Genomic DNA, 25,264 nt, shown 5'->3' on the forward strand with positions numbered 1-25,264 from the left:
AAAGTCTGCTCTCCTGAAGTCCAGGGCAGTGAGCTTGTTGTGCATCCTCCTTGCTGCTGCTCTAAGGTTCTGAAACTCCACCATTTCATGGTCACTGCAGCCCAGGCTGCCCTTGAGCTTAACATCCCCCACCATCCCCTTCTTTTTGGTGAGAACAAGGTCCAACATAGCACCTCTCCTTGTTGGCTCCTCTATCACTTGGAGAAGGAAGTTGTCATCAACATATTCCTGTCAACTCTTGGATTACTTGTACCCTGCTGTGGTGTTGTCCTTCCAGCAGATACTGGGGTGGTAGAAGTCACTCCTCATGATGACCAGGGCTTGGGAACTTGAAGCCACTTCTACCTGTCTGCAGAGGGCCTTATCAGTTTGGTCTTCCTGGTTGGGTGGCCTGTAGCAGACCCCCACTATAATGTCACCTGTCCCTCCTCTCCCTTTAATCCTGACCCATAAACTCTTGTTCGGCTCTTCATCCATTCCCAGGTAGAGACCCATTCACTCCAGCTGGTCATTGACATTTTCATTTTGTCACAAGTTCTAAAGTACTAGAACTAGAATGTTATATATATGCAAAAGGGGTTTGAGGGAAAAAAGGAAGTATGTTCAATTGTGTTAGTCCACACCACCTGAAATACAGGTACCTAATATACAACCTGGAGATGGAAGTGTTAATTAAGGTATTTTCACAAAAATCCAAATTAGAACCCAAATAGGAGAGGCCATATACTGTCTTAATGTGTTCTAATTTTACTTTTAAAGTTTTATGAAAAGAAAATTTGATATACCATTCTCATGTCAAATGAGCAATGAATAACCAACCAGCTAAGAAATATCTGCATTGGAAAGAATCTATATACCAAAGACATGAAGTGCAGCATCTCACTACTCTTGGTGCTGTTAATCCAGAAGACCACAACTGCATGGCTAAGTATAAAGTCAATGAATGACCCACTGTGGTATAAAGTTAACAAGACTAAAGGGGAGGTATGTGACTGTCCTAGGGTGACGTTATGATACTTATATCCCCAGTTGTTGTTCTGTTTATGCTGGATATTATGTTCTGTACCTTCAAGACTGGCTCTGAAGAGCGAAGCTTTGTTTTGTTTTGTTTTGTTATCAGTCTGCTCACTCCCCCAACTGTTGGCGGGACACAGAGACAGGGGCAGTACATAGTGTTGCTTTTGCTTTTTGCTCTTGCTTTTGCTTTGCTCTCACTCCTGCTTTGCTCCTGCTTTGCTCTTGCTTCTGCTTGTTAGTTAGTTTAACGAGGCAGTCCGAATTTTCCCTGGACTGGTTTTCTTTCCCTTTCTTGGAACCACTTGAGCCTGCTCCAGATGGGGACCTGGGAAACACCGAGAGTTTGCACCTTGTAGCCTGCAGCAGCCATCCCCAGTGCCGGAGGGACTGATAACAGAGTGACCACTCCCATGAGAGACTTGCTGAATTTGTCATCTTTTTCAGAGTGGTGAAAGAGTTTTATCATCCGGTATTGTTCATTTTGTGGGCTGGGGGTGCTGTGCCTGTTAAATAAACAGGTTCTTTCCACTTCTCTCTGAGGAATCCTTCCCGAACCGGTTGAAGGGAGGGGCTGTGTGGGTTTGCTTTCTGGAGGGGCCCCTTTTGGAGGTTTTCTCCCAAGTTTGCCTTAAACCATGACAGTGACATAAACTTTTACGGGATGGGTTACCAAACCTTGGAAAACCCAATGAAAGAACTCTCTTTTTGCAAATCAGATACAGATCAAAATCTAACTTTGATAATCAGCAAGAAGAAAGTTCATTGTTCCGATGCTACTAACTGTTGTTGACCAGTCACTTCCAGTTGTTGTGTATGGTTGGACATGGAATTTCAAGTAAATAGAATATATGTTAATGTGACATGCAAAAAAATTCACTTTCACCTAGGTATGCTCTTGACTAGAATAGACTTAATTTTCTTCTCAGTAGCTGGTACAGTGCTGTGTTTTGGATTCAGTATGAGAATAATGTTGATAATACACTGATGTTTTAGTTGTTGCTACATAGTGTTTACTCTGAATCAAAGACTTCAGTTTTCCATGCTCTGTCAACTGAGCTAGTGCACAAGAAGTACAAACCAGAAGATTAAAAGGCTACAGCCATCAGCAGAAGTTGTGACTTGACAAGATAAGAACAGTTAGTGACCTGTCTGTGGACACAGAAAAAGAATACAATAAAGGGTTATAAGACCCCAGACCAAAAATCACCATTGGACCAAGAGGTGTGTGAATGTATGTGGTAATCACATATCCTCTGAACAGAGAGACATAGTTCTCCCAGAATTTTCCTGGGAAGCTGTGGGAAGCTGTGAGAAAGCTCAGAGAAAGAATTAAAACAATTATTATCTCTCTTTCTGTAACTGTTGTTTATAGATATGGTTCTCCAGAGTGTGCTATTCATAGTTCACCAACAGGTTTTTACTTTGAGACCAATCAAGTATCACCTTAGTGACTCAGATTATAAAAGGACGCACTATTTTTCATTAAAGCCTTCTGATTCACCTTCTGAAGAGTGGAGTCTTTTCTTCCCATCCCTGACTCAACAGAGTAATCAGTATGTGAAGAATGGGTGAAGAACATGTGCATAGACTACAAGGGCATAAAAGTCTAGGGTTTTCTTTGTTTGGGGTCCCTTTCTAGAAGCACCCAGATCAAGTCGACCTGCTGCTGTACCACTCTTAAATTATTTTTATAAAATCAGATGCCTGAGACTCTGCTGTGGGAAACCTAGGGTCAAGCCTGAAGAAGGAGGAAGCACACCTGAGAGTGAATGTGTGTTAGCAAGGAGTCGAAAGGGGCACCCATTGGTTCACTGGAGCTGCCTGCTACAAAGGGACTCTGGTCTAAGCAGTTAAAGTCTCAGGTGGTATGTGTGTGACTCCTTGAATGGTGTGAGAATGCTCAGGCATTGGCTTCTCCTTCAACACAGTTCTTCACATACAAGACTCTTCCGATAACTCTTCAAATCCCTTTTGTCTCTCAAGGGTTTGTTAGCATTAAACCAAAAATGTTGCAGTTGCCTTCCCTTCATTCTAACAAAGAGAGTCAGGCTACAGCATGTGCTCTGCACATTAGTAGCAATTAAGCTATAAAAAAGAACTAATATCTGTGTCATGTGAAATGTACTCACATTTTCAGAAGTTAATTGAACACTAACAGAATGGTTATTTCAACTGCAATTTGCTACAGGTCTTAATTTCAATCCTTCCACTTCTTGAAGCATCTTACCAGTTCCATCATCTGCATCATTCTGACCAGTCTCCCAAATCTCTGATTTTGTCCCAAAGCCATCAGTGGCAGAAGACTCCATATAGTCTGCAGGGTTAAATGTCCTAGAGTTTTAAAAGTTTAAAAATGGAAGAGAATACATGGGTCATTCAATGAACATAGATGTCATCATTTTTATCTGAAGTTGCATTAGGTTTAACTTCTTGATTTCCACATAATCGATCTTGATAGTTTTAGTTTCAAATTTTTCCTCTATGAGCAGACACAGATAAAAGAGGGAGAAAAGAAAGGGAGAAAAAAAAAAGTGAAGAGACTGAAAAAAAAATTACTGTAGGGAAACTGAACCAAACCAACAATTCCTGAAATAGCACTTAACAGCATACCTACTCCTCCAGTCTTATAAAGCATTAGTTTATATGCACAATGATAAGCCTCTCTCAGGTGATAATTTCTCAGAAGGTGGCTTACTGATGAGAAACCAGTATCATGTCCTTTCAAAGCACCAGACCTGTGCAGGACAGGAGTCAGAACATCAGTAAGACTATTTCAGAATGTACTCTTGACACCAATGCCAAAACACACAGATGAAGCTAAAAGATGAAAAAGGATAATTGAAGAAAAACCTCTTTTCACTGGGTTGACTATATGATGCTTTTATCCCCAATCGTCTTGTTCTGTTTATACTGAATAATAAGTTTTACACCTTTAAGACTCTCTTCCAGAGAGTGAAGAGGGGAGGGAAGAAGCGCGCAGTTTGTTTTCAGACTGCACTCACTCCTCCACATTCCTGTTCCTGGACTGTGTTGTCTGCAGATGGACAGACAGCAGGACAGAGCTCTTTTTTTCTGCTTTTACTTAGTTTTAGCTAGCTGAGGCAAAGAAATTCCCTGGACTGTAATATTTCTTTTTCTTGGACCCGTTCAAACCTGCTCTGGACTGAACACCCAGAAGAGCACCGTCAGCTCCACCTGTGGCCCCCCTGGCCGGGCCTGGGCCATGGCATTTCCAGCCCGGAGGGACTGATCAGAGACTGAGCCGAGCTGCAACCCGGGGAGGGGACTGTTCTGAGTTTGTCATCTCTTCTTGAAGCAGCAAGAGGTTTTATTGTTTAATATTGTTTGGGTTCTATTGTTTAATAAACAGGTTTCTTTCCACTTTTTCTCCAAGGAGATATTTTCTCCTGAACCGGTTGGGGGGGGAGGGGCCAATTGAATCTGCTTTTGTAGCAGAGCCCCTTTGGGGGTTATCTCCCAAATTTGCCCTGAACCAGGACAATCATCTACAAGTATGAACAAGAAGAACTATCAGAAAAGTAGACTTAATCTTCTGTTCATCATGACATCAATGATGTCACATGAAATGTCATTAAAGGCAAATACTGAGTGAAAGTAGCGGAGGCTACACTTCATAAAGCAAGTTATTCCACCAAAACTGAGAACAAACTTTAGAGCTGCTGAGTAACTTCTTTTGATTTTGTTTTAGGGTCAATGTACGTCCAAACAGCTAAAGCATGAAACCTCAAAAACAGGAGACAGTTTAGAATCACTAGTCTTTCTGGTTTTATATAGAACTTGAAAGTTCTACATTACACTGAAACAATTTTTTTTAAATTGACCTAGAACTATATGCACCACACAAAACTTTCAGTCTCCAAGACACTACTGATGGCTGCTACTGATAGGTACAAATGGGTTCCCCAAGTTTGAGATATTAACATTGAGTAAACTCCCATTAGGTTTGTATAGGTGTGTCTAGGTAAAAATACTGGTTTAAGACAAAAATAATCCATTAATAATCTAAGACATTTTTAATTTTTGCATCTATACAGGTTTATCAAACATACAGCAACATTAAGACACACAGTGGCAACACTGTCAATTAACATTGCCAGTGAGTTTGATCCTTGCCAAAATCTGTGCTCTGTGTGTCTCTTACCCCATGCCTTGGGTTGAAAACCTCCCTGCTCCTCTCCCTCTGCCACGTCCAAACCCTAGGAGAGAAAACACCATTTAATAGCAACAGCAGAGGAGCCACCAATTGCTAGTCTGTCACATTAGAAAATATAACGGTTGAAGAAAAAAAAGTACTGCGGTTAAATATAATTGACTTGCCAAATTTCCCTAACACATGCAAGTAAGCCACAGTTCAGATAACACTTTGTTTCAGTAGGACTTGCAATTCTTTGCTATCTTTTCTGTATCTAGTGAAGTAGCTCCAAATGCCAAGAAAAAGACTTTACCTAAAGAATCATCCCATGAGACTGCTATTGCCAAATCATTAGACATTGTTCAAAATTTCATTTAATTTTTCCCTCTTACCTAAATGCTTTAAAATTCCAGCCTCCCTGCACACCTTGATCTCTCAAGAAATTCCATCACTTCTTATCTGTGAGAAGAAAGTTTAAATATTCCATTTGCTTCCTTCTCAGACTCAGCCCATCCCTACCCTCCTGTGCTTTCACCAACCTGTTCCAACACATTCCTTCTGTTTCCCCTTTAAGCATAACTACTGACATGATAATTATCCAATTCAAACTTCCTTGTTATCACCCACAAGATTATTAATTTCTATTTTAACAACAACAAATATTTGTTGCCTCAAATTTTGGTTACCAACCTCAGTTTACAAGCTTCTTAATATAGTGAATGGCTTTATTTTTGCATGTTGCATAGTGCCAAGAAAGCATGAAAATTTCTGTATTACTTAACCATCCATAAAGCACATGTCTATGCAAACTGTTAGAATCTATTTCTTACATGTGGCATATTTCTACATAGTTTTGGTGGAATTTTTTCCTTTTTTATAACGTCAGTATCTGAGGCTTTTTCAGTTTGTTGGTTTTTTTTTGAGGGAGACTATGTATATTATTTGCTATTACAAGAGTTGCTGCTGAGAAAAAAGTGATGCTTATTTTAATGACAAAATTATGTGGTTATAAAAAGTCACTGAACAACTACAAGCTTGCCAGAACACAAAAGTTATAATCCTAAGTCACTGATATACTGGTTGTCCAAGCATCAGAATTACCTATGAAAGGCTTCAAATTTGCATCAAAATTACCCCTTATTTTGAGGGGACCATCTAAACTGAATAAACAGTAGCTCCAAGACATGGCAAATTCAGTTTAGAAAGTTCCTATTTTAATGACTTTCCTCTTCCTCCCCTCACCACTTGTTCTCCTCCTTGCCCTAGTTCACTATCCATGTTTTAAAAGACATTTCTGGACTGCTAAAATACTGTGGTGGTTTGACCTTGGCTGGAGGTCAGGTGCCCACCAAAACTGCTCTTATCACTCCCCATCACAAATGGACAGGGGAGAGATCACTCACCAATTACCATCACAGACTAAACAAACCTGACTTGGAGAAATTATTTGAAATTATGATCAAAATCAGAGTAAGATAATGATAATGAGAAGTAAAATCTTAAAAACACCTTCCCCCCACTCCCCCCTCCTTCCCAGGCTTAATTTTATTCCCGATTTTCTACCCCCTCTCCCCCAACAGTGCAGTGAGATGAGGAATGGAGGTTACAGACAGTTCATCATGTTTCTGTCACTGCTTCCTCTTCAGGTAAAGGAGTCCTTCCCCTGTTCCTGCATGAGGTCCTTCCCATGGGAAACAGTCCTTCATGAACTTCTCCAGTGTGAGTCTTTCCCACAAGCTGCAGTTCTTCATTAACTGCTCCAGCATGGATCCCTTTCATAGGGTCAGTCCTTCAGGAACAGGCTGCTCCAGCATGGGTCCCCCATGGGGTGACAAGTCCTGCCAGCAAACCTACTCCAGTGTGGGTTTCTCTCTTCATGGGGCCACAGGTCCTGCCAGAACCCTACTCCAGCACAGACGTCCCATGGGGTGACAACCTTCTTTTGGGCATCTACCTGCTCCAGCATGGGGTCTTAGACAGGCGGCAGATGGGTCTGTGCTCTTCTGTGGACCTTCATGGGCTGCAGGTAGACATCCTGCAGGTCTTCACCATGAGCTGCAGGGTAATCTCAGATCTGGCACCTGGAACACATCCTGCACCTCCTTCAGTGACCTGGGAGTCTCCAGCACTGTTTCTCACATATTGTCACTCCTCTCTTCCTTGGATGCAATTACTTCTGTGCAATATTTTTTTCCCCATTGTAGCCATGATATTTTATGAAAAATCCTTTGCTAGGATTTTTCCCTCCTGAGAGCTGGGAGCCTCAGGAGAGAAATGTAAACAATAACTATCTGCTGCTGTGGAATGCAACAGGTGAATCTTCCATTGGTCCATGTGGATTGTTTTCACTTGATGACCAATCACAGCCACCTATGTCGAGGCTGTGAGCAGTCACAAGATTTTGTTATGCATTCTATTCTTGTTCTTTCTAGCCTTCTGATGAATCCTTTTCTTTCTATTCTTTTAGTATAGTTTTTCAGTATATCATTTTAATATAATATTGTCGTGGTTTGGCCCGGAAGTGAGTTTCTGGAAAAGCTGAGGTCAAACCAATCAGTGGCCAGATTTGAAATGGGCACCTGGTGTGGCCACTGGGATTTGGATATGGCTCTGAGAACACACAGGGGTTAAAAGCAGAGCATTCTGAGAGAAACTTCCTCTTTGGAATCCGACGTTGGTGAGTGGAGTCTGACCACCTCCCCTGCCCAGCTGTGTCTGGGAGGGGGAGGGTGAGGCCATGCGGCCTGTGGGGAGGGAGGCCGGAGCCCCGAAAGGTGCAGGGGTGGAAGAGACCTGGGATGTTTCTGGGCAGCCCCCCCTGGGAGAGAGTGATAGAGACTGTACTGGCAGCATGGCTGGCCAGAAGCGGGGGATGCAGCGAGAGAAGGTGCCCGGCAGCTGTGGGAGTTCTGGGCAGACAGAGGCAAAGATTTTAACCCCTTGATAGAATAATGGAAACCTTACAAATACTGATCTTCCTGAATCAGAATGAGGAGAGAGAGATGAGAGATGAAATGGGCAAGCGTGAGGAAAGCTGGAAGAGGTGAGAAGAATCCTAGGTGGGAAGAGATGATGGAGTGGCCTTGGGCTGGACTCTTTCTTGTATGGCCATGGACAGACCCATGTTTTGTTTCCTGTGACCCAGAGACTGTATTTAGGGGGAGGCAATGCCTTGGAGTCAAGAGTGAAGCAGCGGCGTGAACAGAGATGGCTGAGGAGGGTGTGGGATGCCCTCTGTCTCCGTGGAGAGGAAGATCTCTGTTCATGAGGCCCCTCGGCCCCAGGGGGTGAAATTTGGGGGGGGACTGGTGTCCCGAAGTTGAGAGACTGCTGCTTCTGGAACTGGGTGGAGCATCTTTAAATGGGGAACCCTAAAAGCAGTCCTGGCCCATGTCCAGTGGTGAGAGCACTGGACATGGGGGGGGAAGAAGTCACAAGGGCTGATGTTCTCTGGGTGGGGCCATGAGTGACACGGAAGCACAGGAGGTTTCAATTGTGTTTCTGGGGGAAGCCTATGGTGCAAGGGGGGACTACTCTCTCCCTGATGTATTTGAGGGTTGATTATTTGAGGGGTGCTGATGGACTGGAAGTTGATTACCTGAGAGATGGTGACTGGGTGGAAATCTAAGCTGTTATTTCATTCTGTGGAGAAAAGGGGGGGGGGGAGGAGGAATGTATTTGGAGGGTTTTCATTTCTTAGCTTTGTGTGTGTGTTCCTTTTTAGATATTGTAATTAATAAAGTGTTGTGTTTTTCCCTCCATCCCCAAGTGGGAGCCTGCTTTGTTCTGTTTCCGGGTCACATCTCACAGTAACCATTTTGGAAATACACCTGCCATGGGGGCCCTGGCACTGTGCCAGGGTCAAACCATGACAAATATATATCATAATATAATAAACCTGCCTTCTGAAACATGGAGTCAGAACTCGCGTCTCCACACATGGGGCACCAGACACAACACCCCATCCTTAAATATGTTATCTGATACATTACTACTGTCACTGCTTGGCTTGGCCTTGGCCAATGGTGGATCTGTCTTGGAGCCAGCTGGCATTGACTCTGTCAGACATAAGAGAAGCTTCCAGCAGCTTCTCGGAGAAGCCATCCCTGTAGTCCTCCCCTCCCTTTGCTGCCAAAACCTTGCCATGCAAACCCAAGAACTTAGAAATATCAAATTAGCAGGATAGCTTTATCCACATTTTGATTAAAGGGTTTACCCTTATTCTATACAGGATGACAACCATGTAAACCTGAAGAGGAAGGATTTCCATCTAGCAAGGCAGAACAACAAGAACACAGAAGAATGAAGTCTGACACTAGGCCATTTTCCCCTCTTGACACTTTTCACAATCATCTGGAGAGAAGAGACAGAGATTAGGAAAGGGGTAACAAGTGCAGCCTGGCAGTTGCCATCCCTCTTCACTGAGCCCACACATGGAGCTGTGCTCTTTGCTCTGTCATAAACAGTGTCCCAGACCCTGCTGTCCCCATCTGATAACTCAGCCTTCTAAACCTCCTTGCTCAGCCTACCTCTTCTACCGCTCTTCTCTCCTTCACCCACCTAAAATCCACAATTTGGGAAACTGATCCATGGCATTACAGGGTTGCAGCTTTAGAAGTGAGTGCACTCTAGATTATCTTTCTGCCTAGTAAATATTGGTTTTCTTAAAAGAGTAGAACCACCTAGAAAAGTTTACTTGGGAGCACTGTACTTCCTACAGCTATCAATACAGTATTAAACACCATTTACTAATGATGCACAGAAGAGAGATCAAAAGTTTGTTTTACAAACTCAACTACAAAACTGACTGGGAGCTGCAAATCAGTAACAGTCAAGCAGAAATATTTTTGAGTGAGGCAGACATTAGGTACAAAGAGAGTAGCTGGAATAGCTAACATGAAATTAGAAATAGATTTTAGAAGAAGAAGTCTCTTCATCCTCCCAAGTGCAAAAGTCTGAAAAAATAACTTTAGCATATTACATATAAGATGAAGTTTTAGTAAACAAGGCATATGTATGATACCATACCAGGATGGGCACAATAAACTACTGGCTGAAAACAGCAATAAGAACTCCTAACAATTTTAGGAACTGCTAGAAAAACATCATGTTGTTCCTGAAGCTCCATGCACAGTCTTAGACTACCAGTCAGCAAGGCATTTTCAAAGTGATCTGGTATAAAAAGTTAATCCTGAACTTGAATTTCAAGTAGATTCCCTTAACTTCATAAAGCTGTGTCCATGCCTTCTGACAAAACTGAAACTAAGTTTAATCAACAAATGCAATAAAAAGTATTCTAGTGAAGACAAAAGAGCAGTACCAAACCAGCAGGGTTAGCACTAAATTCAAATCTGTAAGACTTATGAAGAACTGATTCAAAATATGGGACAGTGAGTACCTACCACTGAATGACCACCCTGACACAGAATCTCATACATCATGGTAATTGTGAAAAATGGATATTATATGATTGGCTCTTCGCAAATATTAAAATAAATACTATATGTGTTATGTTGGAAAGTTATGCTGTATTAATGTCTTTTAGGTAGTGCTGTATTAATCTCTTTTAAATACTGTGGTAAATATAGTGTTTAGGCTATTAGCATAGTATTAAAATAGAAACTATGTGATGTAAGATACTTTTTGTAACTAGCTCAAGGAATGGATATGATAATCAAGAAATTCTTTGCATAGAGATAACAGCAACAAGACACCAAGATCCCAAGAAAAGAATGATTGCCTCCTTATCGGGACAACCCAGACTTCTAGGGACCAAGACGATTGATTTACAAGATGGGGGGGGGGGGAACTGAAATTAAGCAGAAACACCCCTAGTTTGAAAGGAATGTTTGAGTCATGTATGAGATATATGAATATGCAATAGGCTATTGCTTTTAAGGGTTAATACTTTGTTAGCAAAGCGTGCTTTTGTGGCAGAATGCAAAGCACACAGACGTCCATAATTCTTTGCTTTTGTTGTCCTTTATTGTCCTAACTTTGATTATCCAAATTCTTATTGTCCTAATTGTTATTACTATTTTCATTGCTATTAAACTTATAAAATGTTAACACAAGTGAATGGCGTTTTTCACACTCATTAATGCAAGATGCCAGTGGGAAGAGATGATATTCTCTGACACAATCAAATCACTACTATAGTCTTAAATTCTCATGCTTAGAAAGTTACTTCACTGCCAAAATTAAAACATGGCCTTAAAACAATTAAAAGGCACACAGCTTTCTCTCATAGAGAATTTAGTCAGGAAGCAACTGTGAATGACCATCAGGTATTTCCAAACTTTTGCTACTTTTTAACAGTGACTAAAAGGTCAGTGAGCAAACAGGGCTTCACACAATTCAGAGCAGAGACCCATATTCTGAGCATGCAATCCCACAGTAGCTTAAACCCATTTAAATCAGAACTACTACAACAGAAGTTTCTCACTAGTGATCACAACTCTGCTCTTTCCTGCACTAAGCTTTGCACATACTGTCAAAAAAGTAAGTGAGCACAAAACCACCATCAGAAAACAAAATTATTAGGTCACTGTTGTATTGGCTCTTCAAACCAGTTTCCCGTTTGCTAAATGCCAGAAAACCAGTCACCTTTACACAAGGATAAGCCACCAAAACCCCTGTTGTCCCCTGCTACCATGATGCCTGCCCTCTTTTTATTTTTTTGGCATGGTTAATTGTAAACTTAGATCAATCCTCTAATAAAGTTCAAATGTACCAAGAGACAGACAAGATAAATTCTTCCCTGCAGTAATGCCAGTTTATGCTTTTAACATAAAAAGTATAGCTTTAACACTACTCTAAAGAGATGCACAGATATGATTTATATTACAATAGCCAATGTTCACTAAAATTTTTTTCCTGTGGTAATTCACAATCACCAATTTTTCTAACAACATTTTTATATACTGACAAAAAGACAAGTGACGTGGCAGTAGCTCATTAAATCTTCCACCGAATCTAAAGGAATAGACTTTCTTACAATCAATCAGCATATTGAGCACAAAAGCAAATAATGGAATCAGGCAAATAACAAAATTACACACACATCCCTCAGTTGACTAGGTTCACATTAGCCACCACTTATTCAATTTATATTTTTCTTTTCTTGAATGAATTATAGAGAAGTCAACCTAAGCAGGGAGTGAGATTTTGTTTCCACTAAAACCCATTGGGAGTTAAAACCACTTACAATTACACAATCAAGACTTCACTCTGGTACCATCCATGCATAGAAAGAATTGTTCATCTCATACACAACTATTCTTCCCACAAAACAAATGCACACTACATGGAAGCATGAAAAAGGTGTGTAGCACCACAACTCAGATTGGAGCACTCCATTAACTTAATAACCTAATTTGTAAAAAATCCAGTTTGCTGAGCTTGCAGACCTAAATCTTCCCACTGCATCACAGAAACTTTATTTTGAAATTCAGATTTTCACAATGACAGGTTTAATTAGGTGAAGACACTTTAAGGTTAAGAACAGTAAGGGAACGCATACTGGAAGTGCAGGCAACACCTTAGATTCACACTTATTTCTGACTACACAATAATCAAACAGTCCTGGTCTCTGCTTTGGAAATACAGAGCCAGCCATCCTCCCAGCAGACACTAAGGTAACAGAAGTTTAAGCCTTGCAAAGAGATAAGGACAGTAAGTATAGAAAATTCGTATTCTTGGTATTCCATATTACCAAAGCAAACACTGAAGTGATATTCAATATATTATATCTTGATATTTATTATATATACATTACAATTCAAATAATTTTGTCTTGTTAGTTATCATAAAGCTAGAAGCATTAAATCAGTTTCATATTATAATGCATGTACTCTAGTAACCATTTATAGAATCAGAATAATTAAGGTTGGAAAATACCTCCAAGATTAAGTCCAACTGTTGACCCAGCACCAACATAACATCCCCAAGTGCCACATCCACATGCATTTTGAACACTTCTACTTTCTTGTAGTGAGAGGCCAAAAATTCAACACAGGATTCGAGCTGTGGCCTTACCAGTGCCCAGTACAGGGGAATGATCACTGCCCTGGTCCTGCTGGCCACACTATAGCTCATACAGGCTAGGATGCCATTAACCTTCTGGGCCACCTGGGCTCATGTTCAGCCAGCTGTTAACCAGCACCCTCAGGTCCTTTTTTGCTGGGCAGTTTTCCGGCCACTCTGCCCCAAGCCTACAGTGCTGCAGGGGGTTGCTGTGACCCAAGTGCAGGACCTGGCCCTTTGCCTTGTTGAACTTCATATGATTGACCTCAGCCCATTGATCCAACTTGTCCTGATACCTCTGTAAAGCCTTTAGACTCTCCAGCAGATCAACACCAACTTGGTGTCATCTGCAGACTTACTGAGGGTGCACTCGAACCTCTAAAGCAATCATGGATAAAGATATTAAGCAGGACTGGCCTAAACACTGAGCCTTGGGGAACAGCACTGGTGAACGGCCTATAGCTGGATTTAACTCTGTCCCCCGCCACTCTCTGAGCTCAGCCATCCAGCCAGTTTTCTACCCAGCTAACAGTGTGTCCTGGGGTGACTTTATGATGCTTGTATCCCCATTCATCTGTTTAGCCCAGAAATCAGTTTTGCACTTCTAAGACTGGTTCCGAGAGTGAAGGGGGGGAAGAAGAAGCCCAGAGTTTGTTTTCAGAAACTGCACTCACTCCTCCACATTTCTGCTTCTGGACTGTGTTGTCTGCGGATGGACAGACAGATGGCAGGACAGAGCGCTCCTTTGCTTTTAGTTAGTTTCTAGCTAGCTGAGGCAGAGAAGTTCCCTGGACTGTGGTTTTTCTTTTTCTTTGGACCTGTTTAAACCTGCTCTGGACTGAACACCCAGAAGAGCACCAGCAGCTCACACCTGTGGCCCACTGGGCTGGGCCTGGGCTGTGGCATTTCCTGCACCAGAGGGACTGATAAGAGACTAAGTAAGCTGAGCTACAGCCCACAAAGGGGACTTTCTGACTTTGTCATCTCTTTTGGAGCGGCAAGAGTTTTTATTGCTTAATAGTGTCCATTTTTGTGTGCTGGTGAATGCTTTGCCTGTGAAATAAACAGTTTTTTCCACTTTTGTCCAAGGAAATATTTTTCCCCTAACCAGTTGGGGAGGGGCTGCTTGAATTTGCTTTCTAGAGGAAACCCCTTTAGAGGTTTTCTCCCAAAATTGCCCTAAACCAGGACACAGTGCAACTGGCCAAACCATGAACAGCTAGTGCCTCCAGGAGAATGTTGTGGGAGACAGTGTCAAAGGCTTTACTAAACTCCAGGCAGACAACATCCACAGCCTTTGCCTCATCCACTAGGAAGGGGGCCCTGTCATGGGAGATCAGGTTAGTGAAGCAGGACCTGCCTTCAAAACCTCATGCTGACTGGGCCTGATCCCTTGGTTGTCCTGTAGGTACCACATGATGGCGCTCAAGATAATCTGTTCCATAACCTTCTCTGGCACTGAGGTCAGGCTGACAGGCCCCAGATCCTACTTCCAACCTTTCTTGTAGATGGCAACCCAGGACTGGTGATAAATGATTGAAAGTGGCTTGGTGAACACTTCTGTCAGCTCCCTCAGTACCCTTGGGTGGAGCCCATCCAGCCCCAAGGACTTGTGTGTGTCTAAGTGGTGTAGCAGGTCACTGATCATTTCCCCTTGGATTGTGGGGGCTTCATTCTGCTACCTGTCTCCATCTGCCAGCTCAGGGGCCTGGGGACCCAGAGAACAAACTGGTCTTATTATAAAAGACTGAAGCAAAGAAGGAACTGAGTACCTCAGCCTTTTCCTCATCCTTTGTCACTATGTTTTCCCCTGCACTTAAGTGAGGATATTCTCCTTACCCCTCCTTTTGCTGCTGATACAGAAACATTTTTTATTGTCTTGTATGGCAGCAGCCATATTAAAGCTTTGGCCCTTCTCATTTTGTCCCTGTACATTATGACATCATTGTAGTCCTCACAAGTTGCCTGCCCCTTCTTCCAAGAGTGATCAACTTTTTTCCCCCCAGCTTCCAGCCAAATCCCTCTGTTAAGCCAGGCCTGCAGTCTTCCCCAGCAGCTTGTCTTTCAGCACATGAGACAGCATTCTCCTGAACCTTTAAGAATTCTTTCTTGAAGAATGTCCAACCTTCTCAGATTCCTTTGTCCTTCAGGACTGCCTCCCAAGAGAGTCCATCAAGCTGTCTCCTAAAAAGGCTAGTACCTACAGCACGAAGGCTGAAATACTGAGTTTCAGGGTTTTCCCCCCTCAGTGAACATCATATTTTCACCACAGTGTCAATCCCATTTCTGCTATTTTCAGTGCATATAATTTCTTTAAATTATATTGTTCTACAGTAAAGAAGTAACACAGTGGCCCAGAAAATCTTCCCCTATAAAGCAGTCAGTAAAATAACTCCAGTCTCATTAGGTAGCTTAAAATAGAGACAATGCATTGCAAAGATATTAGCTGACCCCTATTTTTTTATCCAATGCCTATATTCCAACATGTACATGCTCTGCATGAAACATTTCTAAAAGAGTTCTGTAGTGATTACCAGCCACCTATTTACTTGCAGCTGAAGCTCCTAATTCTGTGTAACAGATAAGACTACCAGATGAAATGACAGAAGATTTTTATTATTATTATTTTGTCTTGGTTTTGTAGACAAATTTTGGGAGAAAACACCCTGGAATGAGCATTTCCTCTAAAAGGGAAAGGGCTTCAATAACCCCCTTTTCTTTTGCCAATGAAATTGATACCAGCAGGTGAAAGTGAAAAAAACCAGAACTGTTTATTAACCAAAAAAAGACGGGGGGTGCCCACAAGGCAGAGAAAATGATTGAATAAATGCTAGATATGAACTCCCAGAAACTTACCCTCCACCCACACACCCACAGCAGAACAAAAAAACAAAACTCAAATGCCCAGGGAAGAAAAATACACAGGCTGACTGTGTGGCCTGGAAAACAAAATGGCGACTGGTCCCTTTTGTCTCTGGGAAGGGGAAGACTATACTATTTTGGGCAACCCCAACATCTGGGAACAATTGGTATCTGACTCTATTGATTCAGAATGTTGAACAATTGTTTTATTAAAACTATACTATATTACACTAATATTTTATTAAATTACATACTAAAGAGATATTAAAGAATATTTAAAAGATACTAAAGAAAAACTTGTGACTGTCTGAGACAGATAGGACACAGCTTTGACCTAATTGGCCAAGGAATTAAAACAATCCTCAGCAGAATCTAACTGACAATTTACTTCATGTGCAAAACAACAGGCGTAGAGAATAGAGATAAGAATTGTTTTCTTCTCTCTGTGCTTCTTCAGGAAAAATCCTGTGAGCGAGAATTAAGTCTCTCTCTGCTCAGAGAATGTGAATACCACAGAAGAGGAGTTCACATAGCAGCCTGGAGCAGAGCAGATGGGAAACCTGTTGGTCCTCTAGTGTTGGTTTTCCTCCTCACAGCAAGCAAAACTGGTGGATTTTGATGTCCCTTCTTTTGCTGGCTCGGTCTTTCCCAGGGTTCAGACTGACCATGGCCGCCCCAAAGGCTCCCCGAGCCAGAGAAAAAAAAAAAAAAAAACAAAACCAAAAAAAGTTGCCAAAAGGATTTGCCAGTGAAAAGCCTCCATGCCAGGGAAAGGTAAAAAAACCCAAAAAACCCCAGAAGCTTCTTGCCTAAATTGGTGAAAATTAATCCAGCAGAAGGCAATGAATTAACAATCTGTGTAGCCACCAACTACCAGAGAGAGAGATTGAACAGAGCCCATGCCTGGGGTTCCCAGGCTCCAGCCCCGCCCCCTGGTTCATCTTAAAGATACTGCAGATATTTCTGGGCATAAAGCAGATGATTAAGGAATAAAGTATCATCATAAAATCACCCCAAGACAATTTCTACTAATATCCAAAGAAGGGTCAGCCATCCCTGAAATACTGAGAAATAAATTACACAGCTTTATATAACTCCCTGCAGATTTCACAGGTTTTGTCATGGTTTAAGAGCGGCACCCCCTAATTTGGTGCCGCACGACCACCACACTCACTTCCCTCTCCCCTCCAGTGGGAGATATAAGAGGCAGAGATTATGAGTTGAGATAAGAACAATTTACTGGAAACAGCAAAGAGATAAGAAAACAAACGGTAACAGCAACAATACTAATAACAAAAGCATACAAAAACCCCACATTCACCAACCGACCTGGCGCCACACAACCCCCCAAGAAAATGAACAAAATGGCGGGGGGGACCCTCTGCAAGCCACCTTTTTCTTCCTGATGGTAAGCAACATCCCCCTCCTCCTCGGAAGTGAGAATTCCTTACTTCTGCCCCCCCAGCAGTGAGATTCACCCAGAGGCTCTAGGATCCATGCCCTCACAACTACTGTGGAAAAATTCACTGTTCTGGCCAAAAAAACAGGACATTATCCACCCATTTTTCTATACCATCTAGCTCATGTCCAGATCTTACACCTTCCAAATATATATGTATGTATATAAAAAAAAATATACACAAGCAAACATATAATTTCTATTGTCAATGGCCAACCCTCCAAGATGTCTGTTGAGTTAATTTAGTCCATGACTGTGGGTTCTATCTGTCCTAGATGCCTTCCAGGGGAGGAGGGCTGGTGTGCTATCAGCTGGCTGCTGCATCGGGAGCTCATGACTGGTGTATCTGAGGCAGTCCATCCTCATTGTCCATGATAGTTATGGAACAGTGGCAGAATCATTCAACAACCGATATTATACAATTCAACATTACAGACTGTTCTCACCCAAAATCAAATTCCCTTGAGGTACATATCACATTTCCCCATTCCTCTGCATTACCAACCAAGTGCACCCAGGTCCCTGAGCAAAAACAATCCCACAGATGGGTTTGCCTTTCCTTGAGGCAGGACTAATCCAAACTGTCTTCCCCCTAACATATTCCTCATATGCACCATGGGGACTTTATCCCCTTCTATGGTATGTGGATGTTTTGATTGGGCAGGGCCAGCTCAACTGGCAGAGCTCTAGTGTTAACTAACCAGGTGGCCTTTGCTAAATGTAGATCCCAATGTTTGAAGGTCCCACCCCCCCACCCCCCCCCCACTACCGTTCAATTTTCCCAGAGGCTGGTGCATGATAGGGAGTATGATACATCCACTCAATTCTGTGCTCTCCAGTTCATGTGTCTATGAGGCTATTTTTGAAATGAGTCCCAGTGTCCAACTCAATTCTTTCTGGGGTGCCATGTGGCCACAGGACTTGCTTTTCAAGACCCAGGATGGTGTTCCGGACAATGACATGAGGCACAGAGTATGTCTCCGGCCATCCAGTGTTTGTTTCCACCATTGTCAGCACGCAGTGCTGGTCTTGGTAGGTTTGTGGCAGTGTGATGTAATCAATCTGCCAGGCCTCCCTATACTTATATTTTAACCATCGTCCCCCACACTACAGAGGCTTTACCCGCTTGGCCTGCTTGACAACAGCACATGTTTCACAGTTATGGATAATCTAGGATATAGTGTCCATGGTTAGGTCCACATCTTGATAACGAGCCCATCTGTATGTTGCATCTCTTTCCTGATGACCTGATGCATCATGAGCCCATTGAGCCAGAAATAACTCACCCTTATGCCACCAGTCCAGATCTACCTGAGACACTTTAATCTTGGTAGCTTGATCTACCTCACCATTTTTCCACATGCACCCAAGAATCACAGTACTGAAGAACATCACATCTACATGATGTACTTTTACAGTCAATTTCTCAACCTGAGCAGCCATGTCTTGCCATGATTCAGCAGCCCAGATGGTTTTCCCTCTGCGCTGCCAATCAGTCTTTTTTCTATTGGTCCAACTACCCCCACAAAGCATTTTCTACCATCCACAAGTCAGTGGGGAGGTGGAATGCTGGCCATTTCTCTCCTTCAGCAATATCCAAAATCAAATTGATGGCTTTCAGCTCTGCAACATGACTTGATCTACCTTGGCCCTCAATAGCTTCTGCGACTCACTGTGTATGAATCCATAAGTCAGCTTTCCATGTTTGATGTATCCCTACAATACAGCAGAAATCATCAAGAAAGAGATCGTATTGTTTTTCATTTTCTGATAGCTGCCTATATGGTGGGGCCTCCTTAACACATTATGTTTTCCTCTTCCTCCACTAAAATTAGTCCGAAATTCTCACTTGCTGGCCAGTTTGTGATGACTTCCAAGATCCCTGGGTGACTGGGGTTTTGAGCTAGCTGTGTGATAAACACAACCCACTTACTCCATGTAACATCAGTGGCATGATGTGTGGAAGGGACTTTCCCTTTGAACATCCAGCTCAGCATTGGCAGTCGGGGTGTCAGGAGGAGCTGTGCTTCAGTGCCAACCACTTCTGAAGCAGTTTGAACCCCTTTATAAGCTGCCAGTATATCTTTTTCAGTTGGGGTGTAAAAGGCCTTGGATCCTTTGTATCCCTGACTCCAGAACCCCAGGGGTTGTCCTTGGGTCTCCCTAGGTACTTTTCACTAGAGGCTCCAGAAAGGACCATTCTCCTCAGCTGTGGTGTAAAGCGCATTTTTCATATCCTGTCTTGTCCTGACTGGCCCAAGGGCTACTAAATGAACAATCTCCTGTTTAATTTGTTTAAAAGCTTGTTCTTGTTCAGGACCCCTGTTGGAGGTGAGGGGGGAAAAAAAGGAAAAATCCTTTCAGGGAATTTTTTTCCCATTTGTAGCCTAAGAGATGAGAACAATTATATTTAAGAGAGAAAATATGTGGCTGGGAGGGGGGAGGGGTGCAGTTGGCTACAGTCTCTTAGCTGGGAAGTGAGCTTGGTAGCTGGGGGATTTTCTCTTGGGAAGTGCAGAGATACCAAGAGACTTGGCTGGGGGTCAGGGGCTGGGCTCAGCCCTCACTTACTCTCGGGATCGGAAGGGGGATGGTTTGTGCTTTTGGTGCCAGACTGTTGCTGCCCAGAGGATTTGCTGCCACTGCAGAGTTTCATCCTTCACTGCTTCTCCTTACTGTGGGTGAGCCTTTGCTCACAAGAGTGGTCATTGAACTAGGCTTTTTCAATACTGAACCTCACTGGGAGGGACCTTCACCATCTACTTGGGTGCCTCAAGGGAAACCTGGGACCTTGACCCCCTCCCCTTCTCCAGAGGGAGCATCTCCTGGCTGTTTGTGGCAGCTGCTTGCAGGAGCCCAGCTGCCACTGCCCAGCCCCACTATTTTCTGCCACTGTTTCGGGTTTTTGCTACACTTTGTTTGCCACCCCAGGTGTGCTTGCCTCTGCTGCTCCAGCCTGCTGCTCCGAGGTTCCTACTACAGTCCATTTTGCCACCCAAAGGGACACTGAGACCAGCTGCTCTCCATGAATTTGCAAAGGAAGCCCCTTTTCTCTCACTCCCGCTGTCTGAGCCACCATTAACCACATGGAAAGAGGCCACTGAGCTTGTGCCACAGTGCCCTCTGCAGTCACAGGAGAATCAATGCATCCGCCCTGCCTGGCCAGGAGCCAACAGCACCCCTGCCAGCTGTGACCAGAACTACATCAAAGGGGAAAGTGCTTTATGGCCAAGAGAAGGCTGTTATTAGCTTTCTGAGCTTTTTGTTTGTTGTTGCTGTTGTTGTTGTTCGTTTGCCTTGGTATATATATATTCTAGTAAAGAGCTGTTATTCCTTTTCCCATATCTTTGCCTGAAAGCCCCATAATTTCAAAGTTATAATAATTTGGAGGGAAGTGGGCCATATTTTCCATTCCAAGGGAGGTTCCCACCTTCCTTAGCAGACACCTGTCTTTTAAACCAAGACAACCTGAAACTCTTTTTTTTCCCATCACACATGATAGAGAGGGTTTACAATCTGACTGTAATCTGGAATATGCATCCTCCAAAAACCCACAGTGCCTAGGAAAGCTTGTGTGTCCTTCTTGCTGGTTGGTGGGAACATAGCTGCTATTTTGTTGACCACTTCTATTGCCAGAGTCGGGTAGTCATCTGAAGCACTGTTTGTTCTCCTTCTTTCCTTGACATCACTGCCAGTGAGTTGGTATACAATGATGGTGTACTCCATAGGCACTTCTGCCATATGCATTGTGTACACTAGACTTTATCTGGATCTACAAGAGACTGCTCATTATTTTAATCCCTATAGAGTACCTCCAGCACAGCTAATTCTCTCAGGTACTGGATACCTTGTTCCATGGCATTTAACCTGCTTGAGTGCACTATTAGAAACTTTTTTAGAGAATACCTCTCCCTCACTCTTGACAGGAGTCACCTATAGAGGCTGAGAGTTCCCCAGAGCACGGTGAACAGGAGTGGGGCATGTCTCTGAGGGCATGGCACAGCAGTTTGCGCAGGCAGGGCAAGCAGGCAGGGTTACAGGTTCCTCCTGCTAGTGAGATTTTTCATTTGTTGTTTCTGTTGGTTGGTTCGTTTTTGGGGGTTTTTTTGTTAGTAATGGTTTTTACATGATCAAAAACTGCAATTAGTAAAAGTGTATGTAACCAAGTAGAATCCTCCCAAAAAGGATGCATCTGTCCAGACCCATTCCTGTGCAGTGTTTGAGCTTATTAGTGGTTCCAGGGGGTGTTGCAGGAGAAGCCTGCCTGTGGTGGTGAAACAGCAGGCCAGAGGCCTTACAAACTGAATCCTGACTCGAGCCAACAGAAGTCATGAGAAAGCTGACAGCTCTTCATGAGAACAGTCCTGCAGCAGTGAAAAACAACTTGTTTTCCTTGAGAAAGAAGTCTAGGACTGTGGAAAACAACCTGCTTGCCCTGAGAAAGAACTGTGAAAGGACTGTGAAAAATACTAGCCACCTGTAAAAACTGTTTTTACACCATTAGGTAGAAAAATGAAAACTATATGTTACAAACAACTCTTTCGGCACGTACACACCGGGGGGTTGAGTGACCAATCAATACAGGGCAACAACTTGTTACTGACCAATTGGGGATAGATAGGGGATGTTCTTTAAAAACTCTTTATATAGAAATGTGTGAATAAACCAGAATATTTTTTCTTCTTTGCTCCATAAAAGTGTGTCCTGCATCTTTCTTTAATGAGCTCTACAGCGACACCTGCCTGCAGTGTGAACAGGTGAATGATCTCCTTTCGCTGGTGCCCAAGCTTAGGGAGGAAGTTGAAAGAATATGAAGTATTAGGGAAAGTGAAAGGGAAATAGATTGGTGGAGTTGTGCCCTTCCATCCTTGAGGGAGACCCATCGGGAGTCAAAAGACTCCCCTGCCTCCCACTGTCAAGCAATAGGAGGACACCTGGTGGATGAAGGGGAGTGGAAATGGGTCCCTACTAGGCGAGGTAATAAAAATTCCTCCCAACCCCCATCACCTACCCAGGTGCCACTTCAGACTAGGTATGAGGCCCTGGATCTAGAGGGTCAGCCAGAGGATGTAGAAGAAAATAATCTGCCTGAAGAGCCTCCCAATTACACTTCATCTGTCAGATCACCATTTCTACCATTAAAAAGAAAAGAAGGGTAGTTGTAGTGGGTGACTCCCTTCTGAGGGGAACGGAGGGCCCCATATGTTGACTGGACCAAACCCATAGGGAGGTTTGCTGCTTCCCTGGGGCCTGGGTATGGGATATTACTGAGAGACTCTCTGGGCTGATTCAGCCCTCTGATTAATATCCACTGCTGATACTCCAGGTTGGTAGTGATGAGATTGAAAAGAGGAGTGTCAGGTCAATAAAAAGGGACTTCAGGGCACTGGGTCCAGTGGCTGATAGGGCAGGAGCACAGGTAGTGTTCTGCTCAGTCCCTTTGGTGGCGGAAAAAATCACTGAAAGGAATAGGAGAACCCATGTTATTAACAAGTGGCTCAAGGGTTGGTGTCATCAGTGGAATTTTGGGATTTTTGATCATGGGGCAACTTTTTCGGCACCTGGCCTGCTGGAATTGGATGGTCTCCATCTCTCTGTTAAGGGTAGAAGGATTTTAGCTTATGAACTGGCAGAACTTATTGAGAGGGCTTTAAACTAGGTTTGAAAGGGGAAGGAGATGCAGCTGGGCTCTCTGGAAGCAGGCCCAAGGGTGGTAAGCCTGAGTTAGGGGTGAAATCAGTAGCCCAGCTGAAGTACATGTATACTAATACACACAGCATGGGTAACAAACAAGAAGAGCTGGAGGCCATGGTGCAGCAGCAAAGCTATGATGTAGTCACCATCACAGAAATGTGGTGGGATGACTCACATAGTTGGAGCACTTCACTGGATGGCTACAAGCTCTTCAGAAGAGACAGGATAGGGAGAAGAGGTGAAGGGGTGGCCATTTATATTAGAGAGGTTTTTGATGCCATGGGTATTGAAACTAATGACGATGAAGTTGAATGCCTATGGGTAAGAATTAAGGGGAAGGCCAACAAGGCTGACATCCTACTGGGAGTCTGTTATCGTCCACCCAACCAGGAAGAAGTGCTGGACAACTTATTCTATAAGCAGCTAGAGAATGTTTTCAGGATCACCAGCCCTTGTTCTTGTGGGTGATTTTAACCTACCAGACATCTACTGGGAACTTAATACAGCAGAAAAGAGGCAGTCCAGGAAGTTCTTAGGGTGTGTTGAGGATAACTTTTTGTTGCAGCTGGTGAGTGAGCCCACCAAGGGAGGGACTATGTTAGACCTGTTGTTTGCAAATAGAGATGGGCTGGTGGGAGATGTGGTGGTTGGAGGCCACTTGAGGCATAGTGATCATGAAATTATAGAGTTCTCGATATTTCGTGAAATCAGGAGGAACATTAATAAGACTTTTATACTGGACTTCCAGGAGGGCAGACTTTGGTGTATTTAGGAGACGTATTCAGAGAGTTCCTTGGGAAGCAGCCCTTAAAAACAAAGGAATCCAGGAAAGGTGGGTGTGCTTCAAAACAGAGATCTTGAGGGCACAGGAACACTGTCCCTGTGTGCCGAAAGATGAGTCAATGAGGCAAATGTCCAGCCTAGATGGGCAAGGAGGTTTTGAAGGAACTCAGGAATAAAAAGAAGATGTATCACCTTAGGAAGAAGGGTCAGATTTCTCTCGAAGTATTCAAGGGGGTTGCTCAGGCATGGAGGAAAAAAATTAGGGAGGCCAAAGCTCAGTTTGAACTTAATTTGGCAACTTTTGTAAAGGATAATAAAAAATGTTTTTACAAATACATTAATGGTAAAGGAAGTGTAAGACCAACCTTTGTTCTCTATTGGATGCAGGAGGGAACTTAGTAACTGCAGATTAGGAGAAAGCATAAGTGCTTAACGCCTTCTTTGCCTCAGTCTTCAGTGGGAAGACAGCTTGTCCTTAAGACAACTGTCCTCCTGGGTTGGTAGATGGTGTCAGAGAGCAGAATGGTCCCCTTGTTATCCAAGAGGAGGCAGTCAAAGAACTGCTGAGCTGCTTGGATGTTTATAAATCTATGGGCCCAGATGGGATCCATCCCAGGGTGATGAGGGAGCTGGCAGATGAGCTTGCGAAGCCACTATCTGTCATTTACCAACAGTCCTGGCTCACTGGTGAGGTTCCAGATGACTGGAAGCTGGCCAATGCGACACTCATTGACAAAAAGGGTAGGAAGGAGGATTCTGGTGATTATAGGCCAGTTAGCCTGACCTCAGTACCTGGTAAGGTAATGGAGCAGTTTATATTGAGTGTCATCACACAGCACTTAAAGGATGGCCAGGGTATCAGACCCAGCCAGCATGGGTTTAGGAGGGGTAGAACATGTTTGACCAACCTGGTCTCCTTTTATGACCAGGTGACCCACCTGGTGGATGCAGGAAAGGCTGTGGATGTTGTGTATCTGGACTTCAGCAAGGCCTTTGACACTGTCTCCCACAGCATACTCCTGGAAAAGCTGGCAGCCCATGGCTTGGACAGGAGCACTCTTTGCTGGGTTAAGAACTGGCTGGATGGCCAGGCCCAGAGAGTGGTGGCGAACGGTGCTGCATCCAGCTGGCAGCCAGTCACCAGTGGTGTCCCTCAGGGGTCTGTGCTGGGGCCAGTTCTGTTCAAGATTTTTATTGATGACATGGATGAGGGTATTGAGTCTTTCATTAGTAAATTTGCAGATGACAATAAGCTAGGAGCATGTGTCAAT

General features: G+C 43.4%; 1 protein-coding gene across 17 annotated transcripts in view; it reads right to left on the bottom strand.

Moving 5' to 3' along the window:
* Positions 1-25,264, bottom strand: part of LOC135289113 (ubiquitin-associated protein 2-like) — a 196,901-nt gene that overhangs the window by 125,066 nt on the left and 46,571 nt on the right. For 16 of the 17 annotated variants that reach the window (XM_064402459.1, XM_064402470.1, XM_064402467.1 and 13 more), the window contains 2 exons: positions 5,180-5,234; positions 3,245-3,348 (listed from right to left, as the gene is read on the bottom strand). The exons of the other annotated variant lie outside the window; for it this stretch is intronic. In XM_064402459.1, the coding sequence (XP_064258529.1) occupies positions 3,245-3,348; positions 5,180-5,234 (159 nt within the window). The remainder of the gene's footprint in view (positions 1-3,244; positions 3,349-5,179; positions 5,235-25,264) is intronic. 17 annotated transcript variants of the gene reach the window in all.

Source organism: Passer domesticus, chromosome W, assembly GCF_036417665.1.
Source record: "Passer domesticus isolate bPasDom1 chromosome W, bPasDom1.hap1, whole genome shotgun sequence".
Classification (NCBI taxonomy): domain Eukaryota; kingdom Metazoa; phylum Chordata; class Aves; order Passeriformes; family Passeridae; genus Passer; species Passer domesticus.